The sequence below is a fragment of the Perissodus microlepis genome, chromosome 11, assembly GCF_051167445.1.
Source record: "Perissodus microlepis isolate ML-2025 ecotype Zambia chromosome 11, ASM5116744v1, whole genome shotgun sequence".
NCBI lineage: Eukaryota > Metazoa > Chordata > Actinopteri > Cichliformes > Cichlidae > Perissodus > Perissodus microlepis.
Genome location: NC_140471.1, coordinates 7,678,227 through 7,698,967, shown reverse-complemented (window position 1 = coordinate 7,698,967; position 20,741 = coordinate 7,678,227). Strand labels below are relative to the sequence as shown.

Sequence of the window (20,741 nt, the reverse complement as noted above, 5' to 3'; positions counted from 1 at the left end):
AACACTGTTAAAACAAGCTTCAGACTAGCTAATTATAGATGGGATGAGAAGCTCTAGAAGAAGTGGAAGGATGGAGACAATGTCAGATATAGGTAAAGAAGATGAAACATGAACAAAAGTGAAATGAATACTGTGATAGCAAAGAAGGCCTTTGATGAGGCAAGATGGTGAGAGAGGGGGGAGATGAGACCTAGGAGCACTAAAAAAAACAGAAGCACATTTTTAGGACAAAAGAGTATGTGTATCTCTTTAGTAGTGTTTTTTTCCACTATTGTTCTGGAAAAACAACCTGGAATGTCCCACATTCTCATTATATCCTTTGAGTATCATATGATTCACTGGTTACTTGGAGGTGTAAATGCTAGGCCTTAACATGTCGGGCAGAGGTTCTGTGTGTGTCTGTGTTTATATGAGTACGTGAGTGATTTACAGGAGAAGGGGTTCTGTGTGAGATAAGGAGCCTATTGGGTTTCCTTCATTTATTTTCTCACTCTGTAGGCGTTCGCCCTCCCCTGCCGTGCCTCCAGTATCCAGGCCTGCTGCTTTGATGTCAGCATGAGTTCACCAGCAACCTGCAGAGGAAAAACAACAAAAACAGAGTGTGTTTATCTAGCAATGGTCTGCATGCTCCCATTAATGTGCTGAAACTGTGTGAAATTGACCAGTTTTAAAAATGTTTTGGTTTCAAAGATCAGGCGGTTGCAGAGAAGCGAGGTTGTCGGCTGCTGGTCCTTGCCAATTTTTTTTTTCCTTGTGTTAAACTGAAATTGGAAAATACTTAGCAATTTCTGAAAAGAAAAAATATAGTGCTTGTTTTTTTGTTTAATATTTATTAAGAAATGTGAATGGGCAACAAAAACTCTGGTAATTTGCCTACTTTTCAGCCAGTCCAGGTCAGAGGAAGCCTCAAATCACAAGAAACTGTAGCAAGGGTGTTATTCTGCTCCCGCGGGAGTATAATGAGTATTTTAATTTGAGCAGACTGAAAAAATGAATGACTGCATTAAGCTTAGAACATGAACAAATACTTTGAAATATCTATTTATAATAAAACATACCTGCATAATATGAAATGTCTTAAGACATATTTGTACTTTTTGAAGCTTTACTAGTTTACATATATGTCATTGTCACTAGCAGATATGATGTTACTGGTTTCTAGTGTCTGTGAGTTATAGCCAGATTATTTGTACAAGGAACTTGTGAGTTTCTTATCTACAGAGGTGCTGTTCCTAATAGCTGGAGGTGGTGGTGGTATTCAGCTAATGTGCTGAGCAGCTCATATGGGTTGACCCTCCAGACAGACTCAGCACACCGCCTCCTGCTCCCTGACTGAGTCAGACGATTACAGGAGGACAGAGGTCATGTCTGGCCTTCCTGTGCCCTAACCCTCTATGGGTGCCCACTTACCCTCTGAGTAGGGGGTCCCCCTCACCTGTCAGTCACACCACCAGCTTCATGTTTCTGTCCCTTTGTTCTGGTCTCATTATCATCAAGTCTCTTTCACTCTAGACGTCCCTCAGCTTTTCTTGGTTTTGCTGTCTCTCTTTTTTTTTCCACTGTTTTTTCTCTCGCTTATCAATTGGTTTCATGTCTCTCTTTTCCTTTTTAACTACCATCATATTTGGTTAACAGCTGAGGTGACATGCCTGCAGGGGAAGCAGCCCTACTTTTTCCGGTCCTCGTGTCTATCTTTCCTTCTCCTTTTCTCCATCCTTCTTAGGCTCCCTCCCTGTGCTGTGCCCTGCTGTGGAATTGGAGAGATCGATTTACTTGGCAGCAGCTGAGGGCAGGCTTCATTTGTCCCAGGGCTTCCTTCTGAAAAGGCATTTTTCACCTCTGGAGAATTGCTCACTGCCCATGGTGACATTGAGCGCTTAATTGCGCTACTTCCAAATTTGGCAGTCTTGTTCTTCATAGTGGCAGTTCAAGTTGTTGAACTCGATGTACTCTTGGCTTGCTGGGCTATGCATTCCTTTAGGTATAGATATGAGACTAAAGGGGGAAGGAGACTGTTTCTTACTCTAATGTGCTCAAGCAGGGTATTGTGATGTAAACTAAGGATTGGAGTGTGTATCTTAAACCTTCCTAATCAAATAACAATCCCTTTTCTATTGTAGCATGTTTAAATATTATAGGTGCAACTTTTCAAAGTGATGACAAATCTACAAAAGAAATGAGTAATGACCAGCAAATTTACACCTTATTATTCACAGATCTTTATTTGTTGTAACCTTGATGAAGTATTTATTATTTCTCCCTCTCTGTTTACCAATTCCCACCACTCTCTGATGAGGAAAAAACTGATTGCACAGTGGAGCTCTATTGGATAGGGCCTTAGTGAAGTAACATGTAAATATTTCTGCCAGAGCCTTAATCATCTCTTTTGAGTATTGAGTGTTTACTGCACTGGGGGATACTTCTGTCAGTGTGTCTGCAACTCAGATAATGCAAAGTATGTTTAAAACCAAATCATCATTACTCAACTACAACGAAAAGGTTCACTGTCATTAAATAGTGTTAGAACCAGGGATTGTCTGCTACATATGTAAGCTGCATGAATGTATTAAAATTTGCAACACGCGACCTGCCTGCAAAGGCTGTCTGTCAGTTTAAACTGGATCGGTTCAGTATTTATAAATAAAGTGTGTGTGTGGAGTAGCCAAATATATTTGATTTTGACACCTTCAGTGCTTACATGTGTCAGGATAAGGGGTGACTCCTGAGACGCTTTAATGCTAAACACATGTGATCTCCCTTTTCTTGTCCAAATTATCTGACTAACCTACCACCCAGGCTGATTGTGTAAAGGTTACAGTGATGCAGTAACCTCTAATCAACGCCACACTGAGTTTTAACTCAGTAATCTCTCCACCTTTTCACTAACTTCTTAGTTTTGCTTCTAATATATTGTTTCTTTGACACTGTATCTAATTTTTTTTCCCATTTCTTCATCCCATCCACTGCTGCAGGCTTATGTCTACCATGAGTTTGAATATGAGGTATTTGCTATTATACATAGTAGCTGTTAGGAGTTCAACATTAGCTGCTGTAGTCATAGCATTTTTGTGCTCTGATAAGTTTTTCTCCCCTATTCTCCAAATTACTCATTTATGGTTAAATTCATCTTTACAATAGGGCTCGATATATTCCAAGATGGACACACGTTTATCATGTGGATACAGTGACAGATCTGACAGATTTCCACCCATAGAATCTTAGTATTACTTGTCCAATCCAAAACTGTGACTTAGCAAATCCCTCAATTCCTTAAAAAGGCACATTTATTAAATTTACAAACTCAACCTTATTGTTGCCCCTTTAGTAGCTTTAATAAAATGTGCTGTTTTTAAGCAAAAAAAATAAAAAAAATAAGCCAAGCAATATTGGTATTGCTAGTGGTGCATTAATGGCTCTACCTTGCTAAGGACCAAAACAAATCCTGTTTTCCTTGCTTTTTGACTTTGCTGTTGGAACACAAACAACAGTGACGTCACTCCCAGCTCTGACATCTGAGGCAGATGGAATGCAGCATAAGTCCTTGGCTGTCAGTAGTCTAAAACCACTATTTCTGACCCCTCCACTGTTTGTCCTCATGTCTCTGCTCTTTTATTTGTACAGAACACCCACAAGCCCGAGGCTCTCTACAAGCTACAACAATAAATAAGCTCCTTAGCTTGAATCTTGGGTCATTCTGTTTATCACCAAGCTCATCTCTAAATGGGGGATGATCATTTCATTTTCCTATATACACATTAATACATACATACACACATTTTGCACTTATGTTCCTGGGCTTGACAGGCCACTGGTGTCTCCAGTGTGGATGACATGTGCTGTCATGGACTAGAGACCTTCATCTTTCTCATCCAAGGACCAGAGTTTATTTGTAGAGGCCACAGGGATGGTTGTTAAATGGTGGGAGGAAGGTTATTCAGAAGGCTATTCAGAAGGTTTAGTGTAAGAAATAGTGGTGCATGGTAAACTTTCTTCTTATCACTGCCACCGCCAGTGATGCAGGAGAACAGGTTCTCAGTTTATATTCATTTCATTACTCTCAGTAACCAGATACACTGTAATGTAAATTGTCCAGGGAAGTTAGCACAGTCAAAGGCCGCAAAGATCCTCTTTTCCACTGTCTGATAACAAAATTTATGTTGCTTGGACCTAAGGGGACCCTGGTGTAGTCGTGGACAAAGGCATTATAATTGTAAATTAAGCCATTACATATAAACAAATATATTCAATATTATTACTCTAATTTCAATCTAAGAAACATGTTTTATGCATGAAAATTCACATATTCCATATCTAATTTAAACAAGAACTAGTTTGCACAATCTAGGATCACAACTACTATATGTTATATTATTACTTTACTTTAATGTGGTTATAACTGATAACTTATAACCGCAGAGCTCTTGTAGAGGCCCTTTTGTCCAGCTTCTGTCATCACAGGCATTGTTGTTTGTTTTTGTTTTATCAGGATGACCACGAAAGTGGCTCTAGTTCCACCAGTCGCAGTGTCTCAGACAGCTCCAAGGCTGTGGCCAAGCCCCGTCGCCTACAGCAAGCTGCCCCGAGTGACCCAGACCTGCCTCCAGGTAAGTGATGTAAACTGGCTCAGTGAGGCTGTTCTGATTCCCTCACCTACCTACTTGACATCAACATGTTCCTTAAAAGTGGACTGTCTTAACTACATCAGTTCATATGATCTGATATGGGACTGTCAAAGTGACCACCTCTGGTTAGCTATGACTTCCCTGCTCAACATGCAAACAAACACACAACTTCAGTATACAAAGACCAGAACTCTGCATTGGTCCAATTTTGCAAACCTCCATTCAACTGCAGTTGCAGTTTCAGACTACCGGATTAACCTGTTACCTAAATAGGACCAACTACAAAGTGTGCTTAAAATAAATTTTTGGTGACACACTATGTATGTGCAATATTATAGTTATTATTGTTTTGGATTTGAGTTTTTATTTCGTTTTTCGTTTTTGTTTTTGATTCTGTTTAGTTTCAGTTCATTTCCAGAGTGGGATTCTCCTGTGAGTTTATTATTATTATTATTATTTTTTTCAGTCTTACATTTATTAATTGTTATCTTAATAAATATTGTTATTGGAGGGCACATGCTGAGGCAAGATCTAGGAAAATTAATTCAATAAAAGCAGATAACTTTTTGAATGTGTTGTAGACTTCCAAAGCTTCAAAAACGTGTCCACTACTGCCCCATCAAGGAAGATGTTGTTGTTTTTTTTGTTGTTATTTTTTTTACCAAAATAACCAGCACTAAAACTAAGGATTTATCTATATATTTAGTTTTTTTTAAATTAGTTTTTCAAGTTCACAAAATTGCTTCAGTTAGCTTTATTTTAACCAAGGACCAGAGTTTTTTTTTCAAAAGTAGTTAACTAATATTTTTTTCATATTTTATAACTTTACATACTTTAGTATGTATGTATGTATCATCTCCCGTTTACCCTATAAGAGTTTTTATTTTGGGATGAGCCACGTAGCACTGTTTTTCACAAGTGTAAATCACCCAGAGTGAGCATGGGGAATGTGCCTGTTATAAATCATACGGTGATGGCTCTTATCAACAAAGCTCCTTGACCACATGCCTCCCACAGGGCCACGGATTCCATGCCTACCTTACTGCAGCACTTTAGTGCACCTCACAAAGAGCGGTTTTGTTTGAGAGTGGCTGAATAATAGAATTTAAAAAATTAATTTATACAGACCTTTCACACCAGAACTTGTGAACACCAGGGCCCTAGTGTGACTGAATGCATTTTTTACCCTAATCTTTTATGTTGACAGTTTTATTTTTAAAATGTATGGATGCAGTTATTTGATCAAATACCTCTGAACATATAAACTTATGTAAGAAAATTTTCAAGTAGGTGTGCGACAACCTTTCAACCTTTAAGATCTATGAAAAATAATCTGTTTAGAGAGCACGAATGAAGGTAAAAACATAATCCAAGAGGCAGGGGTCATGAGCTGAGTTAGGTCAGCTTGAAAAAAGCTTCACTTCCAAACCCTGGTGTGGTTGAATGTATGAACTTACACTCCTGGCTTGTTGTATCTTGGGAGGATCCATTTCCAGGCTTTACATTATGAGATAATATCTTTCCCCAGCTGTTAAAGCACAGTTCCTCACACCCAGGCATCTCCCTTTAGGGCTGCTTCCAACAGATCTCCCAGTAGAGTGTGTGTGTGTGCGTGTGCGTGCGTGCGTGCGTGCGTGCGTGCGTGCGTGCGCGCCATGTTTTTAGTGTGTTCTTCTGTGTGCACACCCTTAACTTTTCTACTAGCAGACCTTATTTCAGCCCATTACAGACTGCAGAGACAACTTTGGGGTCAGAGGTTGCTGCACCTCGGTAATGGCAAGGAAGCAAATGAATGCCGTAATCCCAACCTACCTAATTAAAAGCTTGAGGTTAAAAGGTAGATGAGGTAAAACTAACCTGCTATGACTCAGACAGAGGATGTTTTCCCAAGAATAAGATACAAACCAAACCTGACAGGAGGCTTTAATGTAGTTGAAGTATGGTGTTTTTTTTTCAGAGATGGGATGCTTAACATTAGTGCCTCCACAATCTGTTAAAGTGCTGAAATGTTGTCTTTCAGAAAAAGATCATGTCACTACTATATTACAGTTCCTTTGAGTTACAGAAATGCCTTCAAAAGCCTGCTTGTGCTTGTGCTTTTTTTTAATGTCATTTTTTGTTTCTTTAAGTTATTGTATGGGTAGTTGGCATTAATGATGCTAAAACATAGCTGGGAAGTGCAGCTTTGATGCAAAGACCATTCAGACTTTCAAATCTTGTGGCAGAGATAACTCTGTCTCCATGTAAAAACCTAACACAAGTCATAAATAATACATTATCTTTGTAGAATGTGAACTGTTGTATGTACCGTATTGTATGAACATATAATAGATCTACAAGTAAAATGGATGCACAGTTGATACATCTCCATATGGATATGCTCTTCAGTGCTAGTACTGGCCAATATACTACCTCACGTGTCAAACTCAAGGCCCGTGGGCCAAATGTGACCCGCCGCATCATTTTATCTGGTTTTTTTTTTTTTTTTATAACTACAAAACAAAAACAAAAACATCCACAACAACAAAAAAAGGATAGCAGCTTTTTCTCTAACATGTAGAAAAACAGTTACATATGTAACTTCTTTACACTGACAGAAAGGGGAGTTTCACTGGTCCAGCCCACTTAAGTGGGCTGTATGTGGCCCGCAATATAAAATTAGTTTGACAACTCTGTACTGCATTAGGGCTGTTTGAAAAGCTGCACTGTGCTTTCTAATTGTAACTGGTATATTGAAAAAGCCACACAACAGTGCATCTTAATCTTGCATTTGATGGTCTTTTAGTGTAAATGCATAAAATATGTAATGTAAATACATTCTGTTCAGAATTGTGCACCATTTTTCACTGCATTTTAATTTTCTGTTATTTTTTATTTTAATTACTCAATGTTTTTTTTTTTAAATTTGGATTGTGCAGCAATTTGTGACTATATGTCTGTGTAAAGCACTTTATAAATAAACTGTACTTACTTACCTTTACCTATTATGATACATTATTACATACTTTCAGTCGCCATCATGCCATAAGCCAGTTTACAGCTTCCACACTGATACTTGTATTCTAATCCTACTACAGCTATTATGTCATACATCACTACTTTTTAGAATTTTAAAAGACTGGTGATTAACATCCTTTTTTACTTTCTTGCTTAATATTTTAAGCTATGTCCTTTGTCAGTGTAAAGTTAGTTGTGCAAATAATTTTGTGTCAGAGGCAGTGATAGACAGGTATAATTTTGAGTAAATGGATGATACAAAAATGTGGCAATGGTTGTGTACTTGTTAGCCTTAAGGAAGATCTGTGTTAGATGTGAGACTCTCACAGCGCAAAGACCTGTTTAGATCTTTGTCAGTATCTGCGTTTAAAAACCACTTTGTTGCGTCTTATCCCCTTAACTCCCATCTCCTTCAAAACAACCAAAACTAAACATGGTGATACCAAAAGGCAGGCCCTTCACAATTATCCAGTTATTCAGCTCTGAGCCCTCACATGCTGAATGGATTTATCGTCCTCGTTCACTCTGTGGTGGAAAATAGTGATGTTAATTCATATGCCATGGGATTGGTAGCCACACAAAGACCAAAGACCAAGTGCTTCCACCTTGGGCGATTCTGTGAGTGATTATGTTTACTGCTGCTTGTGGGGGGACGAGTGGCCACCGTTTGTGAGAACCACATTTGCCTGTTCCAGGAGATTCCTGCTTTGGTTCTATTCACGCCGTTGAAAATGTGGTTTGTTTTATATGACTTCAAAGCGATTTAATAGTGCCAGTTCTCCCTTTGAATCTGTGCTAGCCATACTGAAACCTATGAATTTGGTGTATCAGAAGCTGCCCTCCAAATTTTCTGTTTCAAAGACTGTAGTCCGCTTATAAGTCATAGCATGTCTGTTTTTGTGAGTGCAGTAGGATCTTCAGGATTTGTTTTTTTTTTTTTTTTGTTTGTTTTTTTTTTTTTTTACATTTTTTGATTGTGTGTCTAGTTGAAGGAAGCTAGTACACAACAAATATTCTTGACGTGCTTTCATGAGTACATAATTGAATTGTGTGCAGAGGGGATTATTGAGAATGAATAGTTATATCTATATATCTTCTGTTCCCTTAAGGAGAGGAACGAGGCACAGCACATAAGTATGGGAAATCACGCCCTCGCGTTTTTCTTTATTTTAATGACTATTTACATTGTAGATTTTTACTGAAGGAATCAAAACTATGAATGAACACATACAGAATTATGTGTAGTTATTGGTAGTATGTAGCTTCATGAGGTAGTCACCTGAAATGGTTTTCCAACAGTCTTGAAGGAGTTCCCAGAGATGCTGAGCACTTGTTGGCCCTTTTGCCTTCACTCTGCGGTCCATGTCATCACAAACTATCTATTGATTATACTATTGATCAGGTGGCTGTGGAGGTGCAGAACTCCATCACTCCATCACTGGAGAAGCTTTGGCAGTAGGGCTGGGCGATATATCAAAAATTTATCGTTACCGAAATTTATGACTCTCATCGACGTCATTTTGCCCATGTCGGTAAATTCGGTATTTAAAAAAAAAAAGAAAAGGCATGTGCAGGTTGGCGATGTTCATGTCCCTTTAAGACGCTGTGCTACGTTACAGACTTGACGGGGTGGAGTCACATGACTCTACTACCTGTAACAAGACGAGACACGGGTGAACAAATGGAGGACGATTTAAATGTTGAAGCAGCAGCGACGGAGGTAGAGCTGGTGGAGGCCTGCCTAATTTTAACTATCAGTGTTCTATTGAAGTTTTTTGCAAACAGCACTATTTAATGTTTTTGTTTAAGAGTTTATAGTTTTCACCAGTCACATGGCAGTGCTTAGTATTTATTATAGTTTTTTCTGTGTTCAATTGACATTTGTGTTTGTGACATTATTTGTTTACAAGTTATAGTACCTCAAGGCCTTAGCAGAGATAGGCCTTTGTCCATGATGGCATTACATTTGCACAATCATTGTTTACTTTGTGAATAGCCAATGTGAAACATATTTATTATTAAACTATTTTGTTTACAAGGGATACACATTTTTTAGAGAGCATGGTTACATATTGTATCCTACACTTTTTATTTTGTTCAGTTAATAAATCTTAACCACTAAAAGTACTTACTACTATTGTCGTTATTTATTTTCAGTGACATTTTCAGTCCTTTAAAGTGGTAATAATATAATTGCAATGAATAGGTCTAGGGGGAATAATATTATCAAAATAACTGGAGGAACTATGCTGCCTGCCACAGCCCCATCAAATGAAAAAAAAAAAAAAAACGTTTGTTTTTTTGGCACTTGGGGTGGTTATCGTCCATTTATCGTTATCGAGGTTAACTGCTCAATTTATCGTGATATTGATTTTAGGCCATATCGCCCAGCCCTATTTGGCAGCTTTGGCAAAGGCGTCTCTGATGCGCCTGAACAGCAGCACCAGGTATTCGTAGACTATGCCCTCGAATGCATACCTGTGGTTCGGGTGTATAGCCACATGATTGTTGCAAACCAATCGTCTGGGCCAGCTGCATTCAAAAGCTGTCAGAATGTTAGCGTCTTGAACTTGTTCATTCATAAATATTTGTTCTTGACTTGGAGGTCAAGAATGGGATGAATAGTGGACTTATTTCCTCTCTGAGTATCACTGCTGGCTCCTTGTAAACAGTGGGTTTATAATTCTGAGGCGGTTGATCCGGAACTGCAACTGGTAACTGTGTGGTGAACAACCTGATCCTTAAGTATGTGGAAGATGATATTGTGCTGTTAGTCAACATCACCTCAGTACACAGTGGATGATAGCAACGGTTCGCACCACCCACAGATAGGGCGCTTAAGTGTGTCACTGAGGGAGGTGAGCAGCTTCCTGGGCATCGGGTCCTGCTGGGGGCCCGAAGGTGGACCTTTGCTCCAAGCCAACTGACTTAGAACTTGAACGGGAGGCTGCGCTCTCGCTGGAGGCTCACCCACCACAACAGTGTGTTCTGCTTTCTTGTTGGTGGCTTGGCTTCCCAGGGTCCCATTGTGGTTGGTCGGTGGGCGTGGCAGCGGCAGCACACTGGGCTCTCCTGCTCATCCTCCAACAAACCATGAATGTCCAGGCCGATGTCCAGCACATCATTGTCTTCCTGCGGAGTGCTGGGCTGAAGCCGGTCAGTGCTCCTGCATAGTTCTGGCTTGTCTTCGGTTAACCCATCAATATATTCTATGGGGTCAGCCCAGATAATTGCAGGGACATCAACAGGATACTCCTCGTCTTTGGACTTGGGGAGGAGAGGGTCATGCCATGCGAGGACAGTTGTGAACAGAAGATTTCTGCTTTTCTTGTTTCAGTTTTGTGTCCATTCCAAAATGCAAAGTAAAACACTACACAGGAAGACTCAAATTTAGCAGCGTGGGCAGTCTACACAACAACTGCACGGTGGAGGCTAACTCCAACAGGGGCAGTTAAGCTAACTTCAAGCTAGCAGACAATCGAGCTAACTAGCAGCAGCAAGTTAGTCCAGTTTAGCAAAGGTGTTCTTAGTTTTTATGCTCTTTACCTTTCTAAGGGATGACTGTGATAACAGGGGGAATGTGCGCAAGTAGGCCTGTGCATGTCATCACAGGTCAGCCAGGACACGTGGGGACGTGATATCCTGTACTTATGTGTTGTACCAAGTGAATTGACTGAAAGGAAACAATTTCTTCAGTTTTCACTGAGTGAAATTATATATCTAGCTGAATCACATTATATAGAGATCTTAGTGAGATCTTTTTTCATTTTCTTGTTGGAAACAACAATAAGAGACCTAATAAGAGTTTTCAGTCTGCAGTTTTCAAACCAGTAAACAGCACTCATGTCATGAGCAAAACCAGAAGCAGGAAAACAGGAAATGCACTAAAATGTAGCTAAAAATAGCATTCTGTGATTTGATTTCATTAACAGTCATATAGAAATTAACCTGCATTTAATGCAAAGATTACAAATTGCAGCATCCTCTCATCATAAATATCAGCAAGAAAGAAAGAAAAAATCCAATACTGGATTCCTGCGATACAGTTCACTAATTTACTAAGACCATCCCCTCACTCTTATTTTGAAAGTGTAGTTGCAGCTAACCAACTAGCCCAGCTGTCTCCACTGTCATTGACGGCAACTGGTGATAATAGTCCTTGTTCTGCTCCTGAGACCTGCTGTGAGCTGGACAGCCAGTCTAACCAGAACCTGCAGTTTCAGACATAATTCATCTGACGTTCTATCTTGCACATCGAAGCAGCAACACAACAAGAACTAGCACTGGTAGCTGTTGAGAGTATTGGGACATTTACCCATAATGTAAATACAGAAGCTTTTGTAGTATTAGTGAAAACTGCTAACTAAGGAAAGAAAATATCCCATACACACGAAGGCTGGTAATTTCTCCAGCTGAGGCTTTGTTCTGCTTTGGTGCCTTGCTGTACCATGCATGGTTGAGTTCCTTGAATCTCCCACTTTACTATAAGGGGCCCTAGAGCTAACTGAATAGTTAGCATAATTAGACAGCTTATATTGCTGCTTTAGTAAGAATCGAATCATATATTAATGTGTTTCCATAGTACTGCTGGAAAGTTACCTCAGCGGAAGTGAGATCCTTTCACTACTGTCTTTGCATTTGTTTACGTTACAAACTGAAAATTAATAGTGGCTTACTGTATTTTATTAAAGATGCTGTGTTCCACAACAGGAATTGTATTTATGCTTCTGGTTACATTGGCAATAGTGCTAATACTATTTAAAATAACACAGCAATACAACTTCACAGTATATTTAGTGTCTTATGGACTTGTCTTTTTCTTTATGGCTAATAACTGTGGCAAAGCTGATAGTTGCTAATACTTTCCATATACAGGAAAATGGTGGGCATGTACAGTATAGTGTTTCTTTCCTGTATTGCACAGAAGAGACCACTTGGCCTGTTCTTAGATCACATAAAGGAGCTGGTTTTTCCAGCCATTTTATGGTTGAACAGTTTTAAGTGGGCTTCTTCCCTGTGGGCTGCAGCACAGGTGCTGCCTGTGTCAATTGTTTACAGAAGTTCAGAGCAGTGCAATGGCTCACAGGGAGATGGATTGGGGCCTTGGACTTGTTACAAGGCAAGAAGAGGTATAACAAGTGTACAAGCATGCGAGAGAGAAAGAAAGGACACCCTGACATGTGTAAATTAGATCCAGAGAGGTAAATAGCAGGGGGTAAAGTGCTGGTTTTACTGCCCAGGCTGCAGGTGCAACATCGGCTTTCTGACTGACCCCAGAAACACACACACACACACACACACACACACACACACACACACACACACACACACACACACACTCAGCTCCACTCAAGACAAGCACATGCATGCATGCAAGGCCACGCACAAGTGTCATGAACACACATTAAGTATGAGTTGAGTTCATATTATGTCATCCTCTCTTCCTGCTGCTGTGTTTGGTCAGGCAGCAAACTCATGAGAATTTTGTCAATTGGATTATGCTAATACATAGTCGGGCCTGTGTACAAGTGGCAGAACAGTTAACCAATTCATATAAATATTTTCATCAACAGCACCATTTTGTTCTACTTAATTATTGGTTCTGTTATGCCCTGGGCCAGGCATGTAGATACAGGAAGAAAAACATTTGGTTTGGAAAATAAGGGAAAAGCATTAAAGCTTTATATATTTTAACTTGTAGTGACTGTGTTTAACAGTACTTGGGAGGAATGAATAATGCCATTGGTCCTGTGGTTAGGAGGATTTATTGCTGTATATTTTCATATTTTATGGTCGAAACTCCCCTGTCTGTAATATTTTAAGTTATTTCTTACTTTGTTGAGTAATGACCTTACCATGTATGTTTTTCCTGCAAAGCTTCTGTTTCTGGGCGTCACTGTGGCCATTAGGAGGTACTGGTAACACTGCAGGATGGCTCCCTCAGCTCTGTTGAAACCCAATCTGTCATGCTGCTTTTTCTCTTGTGCTTGCTCTAGGCTACTACATTCACCCACTTCCTCAACAGAAGGACTGTCACCCTCACCTCCCTCAGCCTTTAAAAAAGTTGAATTCTGTAATTTCTAGTTTTATGTATAATTGAGAATCCTTTCTCTTCATAGCCTCAAAATGTGAAAGTCACACTCTCAAATGTTTTGAATTAATTAATGCATTACATTTCTAAAAGTTATGACCCAAGTTTTTCCAGTGTAAATTCACAGTGTACTAAATAGTTATTATGCAGGTCACTCATTGGTTCTTTTTTTTTTTTGCTCTTTTTATTACTGGCAGATTTTGTCATGAGACATATTAATACATACACTGCAGCCCTGATCTTTTCTTGGTAATACCTACAGAGCCTTTTTTTTTTTTTTGAGAATTCTGCAAATGTCAGAATTAGTTGGACTGGACATTAAACAGTCATTATGCTACCAGCTCTCTGCTACAGAGTCTCTGTAATGTCTGATTGAACCCATGTGAGAAAACTGCAGGTAATTGTTTGGAGAATTCACATCAAGCAAGTGGGAATATGCAAGTCCTGCCCAGGTGCCACCCCTCACCAAGCAACCCTTTTCCATTAGTGTCCTTTCACTTGTGAAAAGGGGAAAAGTTGGAAAAATGCCCAGCCCTGATTATCCTGACCTTTGAGGAGTTCATAAGTTCCTAAATAAATTGTTTTTTTTCCCTTCATATTATGGGATTCCTATGACAGGGATTTATTGTGCTTTTAATTGCACTATTCTGTGTATGTACAAAGACCCATATTTTTATGTATGAGTGTGTGTGAGTACTTATTCAGTGAAAGATGCTTGTGTTTAAGTGGACACAAAGGTGCCTCAGTAGTTTAATGAGCTTGGAAGGGATATAGTTATTGCAATATGTGCATAATTTGGAGTTAAACAGGATTTTACATCTGAGAGAAAGTAGAGCCCTTCAGATTTATTAATACACTGCGATTTAAAGAGCTGCAAATTTTGTTGAGGTTGATTTTTTTTTCTTCTTTCCTTTTTTGGATAGAAGAATAACATGCCAGAATGGTCTCTTATTTACAAGTCCATAAGGATGGCAGGGGTCAGTGGTACTGACTCTACACTACACACTATGGAATGTAGCTCTAGCTTTTACTCTTTATTGTGTCTCAACACAAATGTAATCTTTCATATATCTAATCCCATATGGAAAAGATATATATAAATCTTATAAAGTTTGTATCTGTCTTGTGTGAAACTTGTATGAAAAGCATATAGGAGTGAAAACAGATATAAGATCCCTTGAAAAATTATATAATGAAACTTGTATGTTTTGGATACTTACTAAAACAATATATGAAAGTAATGAGAAAGTGGCCACTTTCATGAGTAAATCATGTAAGCCTTATATGATTTACTCATGAAAGTGGCCACTTTCATGAGTAATCACATATAAGTTTTTACTATTTCTTTTCCATATGGGATATGTCCATGCGTTTTTGGGTCCTGGTAATTAGGTTTATTGTCTTTGTGTACATATTTTATGGGTTAATATGATTCTTATGTTTTAACCTGTGTGTTTGTAGGCTATGTCCAAAGTCTGATCAGACGTGTGGTGAACAACGTGAACATTGTGGTGAACAACCTGATCCTTAAGTATGTGGAAGATGATATTGTGCTGTCAGTCAACATCACCTCAGCAGAGTGCTACACAGTGGATGATTTATGGGAAAGAGCCTTCATGGACATTACTGGTGAGCAATAGCCTCTTAAATTCCTTGGTAATTAGATTAACTAGTAAACATACTGAGATAGTAGCCCCTATAGTAAACATTTTAATAATTAGTTTTAAAAAAGGACAAACGAATGTAAAGATGTCTCATTTTTAAAGCCAATACTTGAGAGAAGGATATAGTATGCAGATTGAGATATAGTATGCACATGTATGTACAATATATGTAAATGTAGCTTGTTTCCTTCAGGCCTTGTGCTCATATGCATTTACTGTATATGTTGTCTATTATATTATTATTATTATTATTGTTGCAAATAGCACTGCCTTAAAAGACCGACAACAATGTTCAAATTTCTGGCACAGCAGCAGAGGGAGAGCTTTTCCCTTAAAGTACATCATCATTTGTTGTTTGGGTTTAGCACAGGTGATGTTAACAGGAATAAGCCCTATGTAAAGAGTTCTAGAATTGTGTCTAGAAAAATAATGGCTGCTAATGTGAATCGTCCAACAACAACTCAAGTGTCAATGAAGTTCCTGGAAGTTGCTGGGAAGAGGAAGAGGAAGTGTTCTTCACATACTTCTTGAAAGCAACTAGTGAGTACTGTAATGGTTACTGGCACTGTTTAGACAGTGAAATAATTCTGGGAATAGATCCTGTTATCATTCTGCCAAGGGTAAGTGAATCAGTGTCAAGTGAGAACCTGATGATGTGTGGCCAACCAAGACACACACACACACACAAACTCTCTGAGCTAGCTCTCTATTTTAACTAAATCACTGATAATGAGAATTTGCTGTCAGGAGCTGCTCTCTGTTAGTGTGTGCATAATTTAACTTGTTTGTTTTTAATGATACCTAATTTTGTTTTAATCCTTTTTTCTTCTCTTGCTTTTTTCTTTGTGCAGCTCCAGAGTTGGTCCTAAGGAAACTGATCAACTTTGCTGACTGCACCGTGTGTTTGGACAAACGGAATGCTAGCGGCAAAATTGAGTTTTACCAGGACCCGCTCTTGTACAAATGCTCCTTCAGAACACGCCTCCATTTTACATATGACAACATCAACTCTAAGATCCCATCTGTCATAAAAGTGAGCCAGCCTGTGATTTTAGGAATAACTCTATAACTGCCATCATTTTAGCAAAGCTAAATGTTAGGGGTTAATATAATTTCAATATGCTGTTGTCTGAAGATTCCATATGATGGAAAAACTTACATTTCTATTAACAGTTTATAGATGTCAAAGATTAATGTGGCTGACTTTTGTTTGGGCAGCTGTTCTCACATCAATGGCAGGATAATGACTAATATCAGTGAATTGTTGTCAACCAGTGACGTTAAATATATGTGGAAGACAGCTGCTTGTTTTGGGAAGATTTTACTTCCTTCATGAAAATCTAAGGTACCACTAGAAATGATCTGAGACACGACTGAAGTAAAATCGGTGTTAGAATTTTAAGTCAAGTGCTGTTAGTACATACTTTTTGGGGGTACTAATCTATTTTGTATAACTGCGAACACTTAGTTGGACAAAAGCTCTTCTACACTAAGATTTGTTTAGAACAAATATTTAAAAAGTACTGGAATTCTAAGAGAAGATGATAGATGCGTTCTGTATTTTTCATATAAATCTGTGCATTAATCGGATCAAATATCAAAATCTAATTTATAGCTAACTATTTTTCAGATCCATACCATGGTGGAGAGCCTGAAGTTGTCCATTACCGATCAGCAGCTACCCATGTTTATACGAATCTTAGAGCTAATCATTGCTCTTTACTATGGGGAAATCGGAGGACACAAAGAGGATGAGGGTGAAGAAGGCACTGGGCATGCGAGGGATTCTGGAGCAAGTTTACCTGGTGAGTAAGATTTCTTATGGAAAGCAACAGTAATTCTCTAACACTTTGATTGGTTTGTTAATGTTTTATGTTTAAAACAAGTTTTAAGACAGTCCACAAAAGTCCACAAAAATTCAGTATCATAATAGTAATTAATTATAATTCCGTATCATAATAGTTCTAAAGAAATTATCCTTTTTTTTAGTAGCTAATTGAATTTCAATTTTAGACTTAATCACTAACAACAGCTAAAGCATACGTATGTTTTGCTTTATGAACATTTCAGTGGCTAAGTATGCTTCTTATCACCATAGCATGTTTGAATCAAGTGACATAGAAAGCAAAATAAATCAAATTTTGCATGGTCTTACTTCATGGCCATCCCATGACTCTGCATGTTGCCTTATTCCGATCAGGGGCTTTGTCTTTTTTATATGTTGCTGTTATTCCTAAATGGGACATTTAACATCGCTTTGACCATGGTGTGCGCTCCTCCTGCTTTTTCCACAAACAAAATCTGGAGCGTATAACTCGATACAGACCATTGTCATCAGGCCTGATCACCTCCATGTGGTTGGAAGCAGGAGAAAGCAGGATAAGGAGAAGAAACTAGGTTGAATCAAACACAGGTCCACCTCTATCTTTCTAATTGGAGCACATGGTAAATCACACTGCTTATGTCCAGCTGTGAAGCAAAACACATAGGTGCAGTTGTTTAAAGGCAGACACTGAGTTGTACAAAATTGAACACTCACAAAACTGCACTCATTGACATATATTTATACAGTATACTTTGAATAACACAGTTATTTTTTTAAATAACTGTGGTTATTTAAAAAAAAAAAAGACATCCCTTTTCCCCTGAACACCCATCTCTTAAAATGCTCATGTATGAAGTGTCAAGTCCTTCTGGGCTAAATCAGCCTCTCTAGCACCAGGAGCAAATTATGGTGGAATAGAAGTAGTGGGCAGAGGGGAGCGTAGACAGCCCCACACACGGCCCTTTCCTCGCTCGCTCTAACTTGCTCCCTGCCTCTTGGCGTGGAACTTTCGTTGCAAGTTGGCGCAGCTTCCAGTTCAGTGTCCAATGCCAGATGTAAGAGTCGGTGTCATGCTACTGCTATGCGGAGCCTCTGAGAATGAATTAGTATCCCATCACAAAAATATACAAGAGGGGACCAGCTCTTGGAACCTGAGCACCCCCAGATCTTGTTATGCTGGAAGTAATCGTCAGAGTGAAGAAGCTGGAGGGGGCAGGGGGGGGGCAATTGTGTGTATATGCATTGTAATAAGTAGGTGTGTGTGTTGAGAGGGCTCCAAACATATTCATAAACATGATTTTAAATGTGTGCATTTCAGATTTATGAAACAAAGCTGATTTTTTCCCTTCTGGAAAAAAAATAAGAACAATAAAGCTAAAATTATTTATTCTTTTTAATGACAAAATATAATTTTCCAAACCAGGACAGACAGCCATACATTGAGTCGGAGCACTACACTTGTAGAGACTGAATTGGCTTTCATGCATATTTATTGTTCGTGGGTTATAGTTTGTAGGAAACAGTCATTGTTACATGATTGCTGGAATATGATACCAACATTGTGCATAGTACTTCATAACATTCATTGATTTCCCATAGGCTACTTGAGTCTTGCTGCATATTCTGGTTCCACTGGCCTGTATGTGCGTTTCATTTATTGACTCTTGCTTTGAGTTGGCTTTTGTAACTGATACTGTTGCACTGATTGAATTTTCCTAGTGTTTCTTTGTTTGTTTGGTTTTTTTTTATAAAATGAGGTTTATTTGTGTGAGGGTGTATATATGTGGTCAAAAGATTGAGTTGAGAGTAAGGAATAAATTCTGTATCTACTGTGTAATGTATTAATAAGCCATGACTTAAGTGGTCTGTTTTTAAAAAAAATTTCAAAGGGAATATCGATTTTTCCCACATGTGAAGGTGTTTTTCTTTTTGCCAATTATTGAAGTGGAAAAAGCCTTGTAATGTGTTTATGTGCCCATGATTCACTGTGGCTGCATGTTGTTTGTTTGAATCGTTTCCTTTTAGGTAAGAGCCAATGTCTCATTAATGAATAGGCTTGTTAGGTGAAGATTGTGCGATATTTGTGTGTCACTAACCAAAACAACCCTTCGGTTAGGATTACATGGCTAGTTTTCTTACTGTCTGAAATTCAGTGAAGTCTGAGAAAAACACTAAAGAATTAAGTGGTTGGAAACATAGATGACTAACATGCTTGGATGGACCAGCTGGTCACAGCAGTGAAAGTTGTATGGTTTCAAGAAGTATGTGAAGAATTATGAACTGAGGACTGTGGCTGCTGAAGTGTGGCAGGGTGTGTGCATCTCTGTGTAACATACATGAGCCCTTATACTTGTTACTTTTCTCCAATATCATATGTGCATGTGGATGGGACTTGGTGTTTAGTGTTTGCTTTGTAGGAGGGCTTAGCCTCCATGTCCCTTGAAGTGTGCTGAATGGAAAGGACCTTCACACAGGAATCAACCAGAAACCACAGGCTGTGTCAGTGTTACTAACCTCAAGTAGCTCTCTAGTGATAATACATTGGTATGACAGGACATTTTTTTAGTCATTGTTTCGTTTTTTGTAGTGTTACTGTGAACATGGGATGACCATTGAATTTAGTGGTTTAGTGGTTTCTGCTATTAGAGTTAAAATTGCTTTTACGGTAGTATGATGTTAATGTCATGCTGGTAGCAAAAATGATGTAAGTTCAGTCATGAAAAAAAAAAACGTCGTTATGAATGCATTGCACTATGGTATGTGTTTTTGCATCAGTGGTTATCTTTTAAGCTTAGATTGAGTATTAACATGTATGCATGTCTACACAAACACCTGCACAATCAGTAGATAGGAGTAGCCTTCACTGAATGGTCAGGTAACGGTCCACCTCTCCCTCTATAAACATGGAGGGACATCTACTGGCCTGTGAGAGCACTGCCTCTTTTTACTACTTCCCACTCACTTTCTGTGTCACTGTCTCTTATACCGAATCCTTTCCTAGCTTAGACCTACCCTGCTGCTTGAAGACTCTGGACTAAGAGAAACCATACATGACGCTGACTGTCATGCAGTGCTTCTGAGCTCTACTTAAGGATATATGGACAGATGTTCATAGAGTGCTGCAATACATACATTGTTAGTTGGCAGACACTGATTGTACTCCCAGAGCAGGGATACTTCACACCTGTGTGGTCATAGTGCTCAACGCCAAGGCAGCATACATTCTGGCCAGACTACATCACCGTTTGGGAATTTTCCACTCACTTCTTTGGCTTAATACTTCAAAGTGTCCTTAAGCTGCTCTGTTTTGATCACTTGATTGGTGATTGTGCTTTTATTTTGATTGCCTTGTAATTCAAATGTAGACTTCGTCAGGCTGTGATGTGAAGTGAAAGAGCTTAACTTGTTAAACTGACACCTCAAAGGCTTCCTTGAGTAAAAAAAAAAAGAAAAAGGAATGAGTGATGGAATCAGACAGGGAGATTGGGATGGAAAGACAGATAAAAAAGCCATAACATGGGATTTCCAGCTGCCAATTCACA

General features: G+C 38.8%; 1 protein-coding gene across 4 annotated transcripts in view; it reads left to right on the top strand.

The window, feature by feature from the left end:
* Nucleotides 1-20,741, top strand: part of vps13b (vacuolar protein sorting 13 homolog B) — a 298,568-nt gene that overhangs the window by 17,906 nt on the left and 259,921 nt on the right. For 2 of the 4 annotated variants that reach the window (XM_084942710.1, XM_084942712.1), the window contains exons 4-7: nucleotides 4,487-4,604; nucleotides 15,172-15,339; nucleotides 16,226-16,407; nucleotides 17,005-17,179. In XM_084942710.1, coding sequence (XP_084798836.1) covers nucleotides 4,487-4,604; nucleotides 15,172-15,339; nucleotides 16,226-16,407; nucleotides 17,005-17,179 — 643 coding nt within the window. Of the gene's footprint in view, nucleotides 1-2,972; nucleotides 3,003-4,486; nucleotides 4,605-15,171; nucleotides 15,340-15,378; nucleotides 15,915-16,225; nucleotides 16,408-17,004; nucleotides 17,180-20,741 lie in introns of those variants that run through there. The other 2 variants (XM_084942711.1, XM_084942713.1) reach the window with 2 other exon arrangements.